The sequence below is a fragment of the Alligator sinensis genome, unplaced genomic scaffold (genome assembly GCF_000455745.1).
Source record: "Alligator sinensis unplaced genomic scaffold, ASM45574v1 scaffold40_1, whole genome shotgun sequence".
Lineage (NCBI taxonomy): Eukaryota > Metazoa > Chordata > Crocodylia > Alligatoridae > Alligator > Alligator sinensis.
In genome coordinates, this window is record NW_005842595.1 from 204,846 (window position 1) to 214,311 (window position 9,466).

Genomic DNA, 9,466 nt, shown 5'->3' on the forward strand with positions numbered 1-9,466 from the left:
TTGCCCCTTCCCTGCCAGACTGCACCCATGCCGAGGTAAAGGATAACGGGTAAGCTATCCGGTCATCACTGCACTTACCAGTTAAACAGTTGATTGTTTAACCCAGAGGTTCCCAAATCCCGGCCCGTGAAGGGTTGGCTGCTGGACCAGAAGTCCAGAAGTGACCGGCATACTGCACACTGGTAGCCAACCCTTTTTTATACCGGTCACTTCCGGACTGCAGTTTGCTGGTCTGCGGTCTAAAAAGGTTGGGAACCACTAGTTTAACCTTCTGCAACCCTATTAGAAACCCAACGTTTTAATGACTATCTTGAAAACTGTAATCAGTTAAATGCTGACAACTCTTTATGTTACACACACATACACCCCACAACCATCCTTCAGGTATGTTCAGAACTATCTAGGCCAGTTATTATCTACTGTTATGCCTCAAGATCCTTTTAAGGATGCTGCAGCATGCCATACAACATTAACACTGTTAGGTGTGCAAAGACCTATACACAAACCTATGATTTACAACACAAACCCAGAGACTTCAAATAGAAATCCACAATGTCAAAAACATTCTTCCCTGCTCTGGTCTTTCTGAGTTCTTTGTAACAGAAAAATTGCTCTATTATTTTTTGCCATTAAAAATGAATGGACATTAAGAGCTGGCATTTGCCAAGAGGTGCCTTGAGTCCAAAAAGGTTAAGAACCACTGACCTAGTTAGATAACAAGTCCTTTGCTGTAGTGCACACAGTCTGTTGGACCAGCACCACAGAACAGCACATCCTACATGTTGACCATCCTCCCTTGCCAGCATGTTCATATAAAATAATTCTGATGTATGCTTTTATTGAAAGCAAAACGGGAAGGAACAAGATCCAAATCAAAATAAGAATTAAGGAAACCTTAAAATCAGAGACTCCAAACCAAACATTTGAATTAGCCTTCTACAAAACAGCAGAACATTATGCACTTAAAAAGAAATCTCCCCAGAAGTCAAAACAAAACTATACTACACAAACAAGCACTCCCTCTGGGAAAAGGAAGAATCATTTAGAAAACAGGTTTGGAAGGGACCTCAGGTCATTCAGTCCAACCACCTGCTCAAAGCAGAATCCTAGTCTCTCAGAATCACAGAAAATCAGGGGTGGCACAGGCTTCAGGAGGTCATCTAGGCCAGCGGTTCCCAAACGCTTGACAGATTGCGCACCACCAATTTAAAATGATACAACCTGAAGTACCACAGCAAATTTTTCATTTCAACCTTAAGTACCACCAGCAATTTTTTTTTCATAGAAAGTAATTATAATAAATCTGTTAACATGTACCACTGACAGGTTATCTGTGTACCACTGGTGGTACACGTACCAGATTGAGAACCACTGATCTAGTCTAACCCCCTACTCTAAGCAGAACCACCCCCAAATTATATCAGCCCAGCCAAGGCTTTGTGTAGCCGTGTCTTAAAAACCTTGAAGGATGGGGATTCCACAACCTCTCTGGGTAACCTGTTCCAGTGTTTTACTACCCTCATGGTGAGAGAGTTTTTTCTAATATCTAACCTAAACTTCCCTTGCTGCAACTTAAGACCACCGCTCCTGGCTTTGTCATTTCCCACCACTGAGAACAGTCTAGCTCCATCCTCTTTGGAACCAGCCATCAGGGAGATGAAGGATGCTATTAAATCCCCTCAAGTCTTCTCTTCTCCAAACTAAATAAGCCCGGTTCCCTCAGCCTCTTTTCAGAAGTTATATGCGCCAGCCCTCTAACCATTTTGATTGCTCACTGCTGGACTCTCTCCAATTTGTCCACATCCTTTCTGTAGTGGGGGCCCAAAACTGAACACAGTAAGCCAGATGTAGCCTCACCAGTTCTGAATAGAGGGGAATAATCACTTCCCTCAATCTGCTGGCAATACTCCTATCAATGCAGCTCAGAATGCAGTTAGCCTTCTTGGCAACAAGGACACACTGTTGGCTCATTGTCCACTGTAACCCCAAGGTCTTTTTCTGCACAGTTGCTGCCCAGCCAGTCAGCCCCCCAACCTGTAACAGTGCCAGGGATTGTTCTGTCCTAAGTACAGGACTTTGCATTTGCCCTTGTTGAACCTCATGAGAGTTTTTTTGGTCCAATTCTCTAATTTGTCTAGGTCTCTCTGAATCTTAACCCTACCTTCCGGTGTATCTACTACTCCCCGCCAGCTTAGTATCATCTGAAAACTTGCTGACGGTGCATGCTATGCCATCTTCCAGGTCACTGATGAAGATATTGAACAAAACCAGCCCCAGGACCAACTGCTGGGGCACTCCACTTGATACCAGCTGCCAACTGGACACTGAGCCATTGACTATTATACCCTCTGAGCTCGATGATCCACCAAGTTTTCTATCCCCCTTACAGTCCATTTATCCAACCTGTACTTCCTTAGGTGCCTGTGAGAATGTTGTGGGACACCATATTGAAAGCCAGTCAAAGTATACTATACCCACTGGTCTTCCCACATCCACAGAGCCAGTCATCTCATCATAGAAGGCAATTAGGTTGGTCAGGCATGCCTTGCCCTTGGTGAATCTATCCTGACTGCTCCTAATCACCTTCTCCTCCCAATGCTTAAAAATGGATTCCTTGAGTATCTACTCCATGATTTTTCTAGAGACTGAGGTGAGGCTGACTGATCAATAGGTCCCTGGATCCTCCTTTTTCCCTTTCTTAAATATGGGCACTATATTTACCCCTTTTCAATTGTCTGGCACCTTTCCCGATCACCGTGAGTTTTTGAAGATGATGGCCAGTGGCTCTGCAATCATATCAGCCAACTTCCTCAGCACCCTCAGGTGCATTGCATCCAGTCCCATCGACTTGTACACATCCAGCTTTTCTAAATAGTCCCTAACCTGTTCTTTTGCCACAGTTGGCTGCTCACCTCCTCCCCAAACTGTGCTGCCCGGTATAGTAGTCTCGGAGCTGACCTTGCCTGTGAACACTGAGGTGAAAAAGGCATTGAGCACTTAACTTTTTCTGCATCCTGTCACTTGGTTGTCTCCCTCATTCAGTAAGCAACCCACACTTTCCATGATCCTCCTCTTGCTTCTTGTTATCATCTCCACCTGAACCATCCCAGCCAAGTGTTTGTCTAACCCGCACTTAAAAACTTCCAGGGATGGAGATGTAACAACCCAAGTAATCTGTTCCAGTGCTTAATCAAAATTTAGAATGAAGCTGAACACAGTCGGATAGTTCCATCTCCCTTGTTGTAATTTAAGACTGTTACTTCTTGTACTGCCCCCCACCACTGGCTTCAGAGAACAATCAAACTCCATCCTCTTTACAACAGCCCTTCCTGTATCTGAAGACTTATTATAGCCACCCCCTTCTATTTCTCCAAATCAATAATCTCGGCTCTATCAACCTATTTTTACGCCAGGTTTTCTAGAACTTTAATCAGTTTTGCTCTATTCAAGCGCAGGGGTGCTCAAGGCTTCGCTTGCACAGCCAGTGCATCTGTCCCACTGGTTCCTTACAGCATGAGAAATTCAGTGGGAGACACCTGTGGCAATTAACACTGCCAGTCCTGCCCAACTTCCAAACTTCCAAGTCCATTGTGGCTGGACCATGCCTCCTTCCACCCCACACACCCAGATTGGGGCTAGGCTATGCCATGCCCTTGCCCCCCATTTAGCTGGATGGGGCTGGGATGCCCCCTGCCCTTTCTGCATAGCCAGTTCAGGCCCCACTGCACCTGCCCTGTGCCCCAGATTGGCCCCATCAGTGGAATCTTGTCCATGGATGGGCTGGACGCCCATCTAGTCCATAAGGCAGAAATCACCCCACCAGTGGTGTCTGCGGGAGCTCCCAGTCGCTGGACTCCTGGCACTGTGCTCCTGCTGCCAGCGGCGCAGCCGTGCCCCCTCAGCCGCCTGGAGCACGTGCCGTTCATGGCAGAAATGTTGAGTGCTATTGCTCTAGTGGCTACTGTCCATCTTTCTTCAAGTGCAGTGCCCAAAACTAAACAAAGTGCTCCAGATGAGGCTTCACCAGTGATGAATAAAGGAATCACTTCTCTTGACTTGAAGGTGGTGCCTCTGTTGAGACTTCTCCACATGCTATTAACTTTTTTGTGCAATAATATTGCACATTCAATTAATTCAGTTTGCAATCCACTATAAACTACAGGTTGTTTTTTGCAGTACTGTAGCATAGCTAGTTGCTTCCATTATATATTTTGAACTTGATTGTTCTGTCCTAAAAGCAGAACTTTTCATCTGCCCTTACTGAATTTAATCTAATGCATTTCAGACCAGACCATGTATAGCCTGGTTAATCATATCATCTAAGAAAGTACCAGAAGATACTCAGATAGTTTGATGACAGGGCTGGTTCAAGAACCTAGGCACAACTGAATCACAGTGGGCATTCTACCTCTAGACCACAGGTGGGCAAAACAGCTGGACTCCATTTCCCAGCAGTCTGCCTGGGCCTTGTGGGTAGCGGATTGCAGCTCTGCCCTGGCTCTGGACCACACTGTCACTGCCACAAGATCCTGACCGCAAGGCAGCTTCCTGCCCAGCCATGTGCCTTGCCAGTACTGCTGGGGCTGGTCTCCATGAAAACCCTGACCCTGCATCGTCACTGTCCTGCTGTTCCTGGGGTCTCCATGGAAACTGGATGCAGAGATGCAGGCAGGGGCTGCTGGGAAATGGGAGTCCACCACAGGCTTGATCTGGCCCACGGGCCAGACTGTCTGCCCCTGCTCCAGACTTAGAAGGAACATTAAGTGAGAGAGAGGGGGAGAAGGAGAGTGTGTCATTTGTGGAAAAAGGAAGGAAAAGAAGCACGAATGTGAACTGGACTGGTAGAGTGCCAAAAGCTAAAAAAAAAATAACGTAGGTTATCATGAAAGAATTAATGAGTAAGGATGAAGAAAGTCTCGATATGAAATGGGGTACAGGTTGTAGCCACGTTGGTCTAAGGACATCAGCAGATATGAACTGTCTCTTTCCTGGATACGAAATGGAAAGAGACAGTGTCAAGATTTGTTATAAAAATATAGAAAAGGGTTACAGCAGTTTTACTGTTGTCTGTCAGCTTTGATGATCTAAAGTCCATTCCAATATGCTGGCCCTGTTCTTATATCACGCAGAGCAATCCAATAGACACCTATTGTTGCAGTAACAACTTTGATCCTATAACAATTAGTGAAAAGTATGAAGTTGAGCTTCATACTGAAAAGATTTCTATGGTTCCTAATTTTTTTATTCTATATAAAATAATGTAATGCTGCCGAGAGTGACAAGCATGTTATGTTGCTGCGCAGAAACTTACAGGTATCCAGGGTACATTTATAATGCCCGCTTCTAAGAAGCGGACTGATACTTATAAAGATGATGGAAATAAACATTAAGTTCAGGTATAGCTGAAGTATTCCAAACAGTCATCATGCTCTATAAAATCTTGTTAAAATGGGTCCTGAGCTGGTTTATTCATTTAGAAGCCTGACTGAAACAGCATCATCAAACAACATTACAAAATTTATTACTGCAGTCAACGTTTCATCTCAGCCTTTAAAAAAAAGAAATCAGTTAGCAGAACTAAAAAATCCTGACACCTCCATGAACAATGCAGGGCTTGAATTTCCTAGTACGACTAGTTATTTGGCAGAGTGAATCAATTCTTTTCTAATTTTTTTTTAAAATCCTTTCAGACAGTTAATGTAAGGATACAGTATTTTCTCCCTGACACTAAGAAGAACCATTTTTTACTTACTCTACCCAAAACAATATATTTGTGACAAACTAGAGTGAACTCTCTCCTTGCCTTATGCAGCTGGGGAACAAAAATTATACAAATAGCAAAGGTATATTTTTGCAGAAAACCAATCCAAAATTCCAACTGCTTGAATTAAGGATGAACTTCAAATGACATGGTTTTAAAAAATGAATTGCATCAGTGTTTCTAGCATTAACAGTAACACAGAATGCTACCAGACTAAAATACCCCAAGTGGAAGAGGAAGTTGGGGGGAAGAAAGAATCCTAAGGTATAGTCTTAAATGTGCCTTACAGTTCACTTGATCTCATAATAAGCTATTCACAAGTTCTCTGAGTCAGTAATTTTAAATGACTGCTAGTCAACAGATTATGCATAGGCAAACATGTTATAACTTTGAATAGGAATCTTTTCTACAAGTCTGAACAGTCTATTTCCTCCCACAGGAGACAGCTTTTAATCCTCAACTTTTACTGGACTTGCCATTTAAGGAAAGATTCATTTACAGCTGTGGCTTTTGGCACAGACAGATGTTCAAAATACACTATTACATGTACTGAACAGAATCTTAAATCACAATCTTTTTTCCTCTAATAGCTACTCCTACAAACCTGTTCAGAAAAGGATCAGAACTATTTGTAGTCATTGTTCTCAGTTCCTGAGACATTCCAGGAGACGAAACTGGATTTTGAGAACCACTGTCTTGTTCCATTGTTGGAAGTTGGCTACGGAGAGCTAATTCCTAAAAAACAAGAAGTGAACACATTAGCAAGTTCAATGAAATACTTCAGGCTCATGAAATATTGTGATGTTTCCGGCTGCACACACAAATAACTTACATTTTTACATACTTCAAGTTATTGTATGTAAACAGAAATACATTAAGTTTTTGAAGTCAGCAATAAACCCCACAGAATAATTGTTCTGTGCCAACAAATTAAAGTACAGCCGATTGTTCCAATTAATAAGGAGGCTTCGCTGCAAATATTTTAAAGTAAATGTATTACTACAATACAATACCCAGATTACCAGTTGGGCTGCTCGTAAACAATTTAACCAAAGAACTTCACTCTTCTTCCGGTTTGAAAATTATTTATGAACAGAGGTTGAAGTAATGTTGTAGCTGCGATGGTACAGGAAACATATGAGAGGCAAAGACTTTGGTGATATCTTGTATTAGATGGATTGTATAGTTGAGAGAGATATTGAACAAACTTTCTTGCAGAAACTGCCCTTCCTCAGCTCTCTTAACAGCTTAAAACAGTTCAAAACTGATTTATGAACAGACTGATTTTTCATAATGGTTCAAACTACTACCTTACCTGAATAAAACTGCCTGTGAACTGCTGGCTGACTGCTTGTTACTCACTAGCTGATTGGTCATTGGGTCCCATTGTATACCAATGTATGCAACTGTGTGTACATATGCAATCCTAGATGTGAAAATTCTCATCTTACTTTATTTAAACACTTCCCTTCCCTGTCAGGGGTCTGCCCAGGGTACACACAATTCCTAACTGCAAAGACTGCATCTATACATCCTTCCGTCTCTCTCAACTGTGACCTCACATACAGTTTTAACACAATTGCCCAACACTGCATGCATCACTGTTGCAAATAAATCAGCTATTGCATTGTGGATATACATTCCCAGTTCTGACTGAAAGGGATGCAGACAGACATGTGCAACATTCTCTGCACTAGAGATTTAGAATCATGGAAAATGAAGTTTGGAAGGGACCTCAGGAGGTCATCCAGTCCAATCCCTGCTCTAGGCAGGACCATCCCTAACTAGATCATTCCAGCCAGGCATTTGGTCGAGCTGGGCCTTAAAAACCTCCAAGGATGGAGCTTCCACCTCCTCTCTACGTAACCTGTATTTTACTACCCTCCTAGCAAGAGAGTTATTCGTAATATCCAACCTAAGCTTCCCTTGCTGCAACTTGAGACCACTGTTCCTTGCTCTGTCATCTGCCACTACTGAGAACAGTCAAGCTCCAGTAATAGTTTGTGGTGCTGTATTAAGCACCTATACTGCATCAAACATAAGCTGGTTGTCTTTCCAATCAAAACGTATCCTCAACCTAAGAGAGAAAGATTATAAGACTGGAAGGGACTTCCTGGGTCACTGAATCCAGTCCCCTGCTACTGCATTCAACAGCAAAAAAACAACTTTCATAAAATGATCACATTCCTCCTTAAACTGATTCAGGTCATTGTAGAACCTCCCAGAATCAAATGGTTATAAACCCTTTTTTCCCTCAGGCAAAATGAGCCTCTCAGTTTCTCTTTTGTGTTTGCTCCATCCACATCTGCAAAATGCAATCTTATTCCCTTCTTAGTCTGTTATGCTAAACTGAATAAGAAAAGGTACAAAATTACAAAAACAAGAAGAGTTTCTGTAAGTACACCAGCAACAAGAGGAAGATCAGGGAAAGTGTGGGTCCCATGTTGAATGGGGGGGCCACCTAGTGACAGATGGTGCAGAAAAGGCTGAAGTATTCAGTGCCTTTTTTACTGGTCTTCCCAGGCAAGATCAGTTCCCAGATTACTGCAGCAATATGGGGAGAAGGTGAGCAGCCAACAGTGGCAAAAGAGCAGGTTAGGGACTACTTAAAAAAGCAGGACATGTACAAGTTGGTGGGGCTGGATGTGATGCACCTGTGGGTGCTGAGGGTGTTGGAAAATGTGAATGAATAGGCATTGGTCATTATTTTTGAAAACTTGTGGTGACAGGGAGAGGTTTCAGATTATTGGAAAGGGGAAAATATACTGCCCATCTTGAAAAAGGAGGAGGAGGATCCAGGGAACTACAGACTGGTCAGCCTCACCTCAGTTGTTGGAAAAATCATGGGGAGTGGGTCCTTAAAGAATGCATTTCTAAGTACTTGGACGAGAAGATGGTAAATAGGAACAGTCAGCATGGATTCACCAAGGGCAAGTCATGTCTGACCAACCTGATTGCCTTCTATGATGAGATGACTGGCTCTGTGAATGTTGAGAGACCAGTGGATGTGGTATACTTTGACTTTAGCAAGGCTTTCAGTATGGTCTCCCACAACATTCTTGCAAGCAAGTTAAGGAAGTATGGACTGGATGATTAGACTGTAAGGTAAGGGGATAAAAAAACTGGCTGGATCATTAGGCTTAAAGGGTAGTAGTCAGTGGGGCTTGATCTCTAGTTGGCAGTTGAAATCAAGTGGATTGCCCCAGGAGTTGGAACTGGGGCCAGTTTTGTTCAATATCTTCATCAATGAAATGAAAGATGGGACTGAGTGCACCCTCATCAAGTTTGCAGATGACACCAAGATGGGGGGAGTAGTAGATATGCTGGAAGGTAGGGCTGGGATTCAGAGACAGAGAAACTGAAGGATTTGGACCAAAAGAAAACTCATGAAGTTCAGTAAGGACAAATATAAAGTCCTGCCATTAGGAGAGAACAAACCCGTGCACAGCTCTGCAAAAAGACCTGGTGGTTACACTTGACTATAAGCTGAAAATGAGCCAGCAGTGTGCCCTTGTTGCCAAGAAGGCTAACAGCATACCAGGTAGTGTTCTCGTCGATCCTCCCAGTCTCAGGCTATGGGCTGAGAAGGGACAGGAGGATCTATGTGGTCAACCAAAGACTGCAGCGCTGGTGTCGTCAGGAAGGCTTTGGCTTTCATGACCACAGCCCGCTCTTTGGCGAGAGAGGCAGCGAGCTGCTGGGAAG

At 43.3% G+C, this 9,466-nt stretch overlaps 1 protein-coding gene across 9 annotated transcripts in view; it reads right to left on the reverse strand.

The window, feature by feature from the left end:
- YAP1 (Yes associated protein 1) overlaps positions 1–9,466 on the reverse strand; it is a 124,545-nt gene that overhangs the window by 8,389 nt on the left and 106,690 nt on the right. For all 9 annotated transcript variants that reach the window (XM_025214698.1, XM_025214691.1, XM_025214692.1 and 6 more), the window contains one exon: positions 6,366–6,496. In XM_025214698.1, coding sequence (XP_025070483.1) covers positions 6,366–6,496 — 131 coding nt within the window. The remainder of the gene's footprint in view (positions 1–6,365; positions 6,497–9,466) is intronic.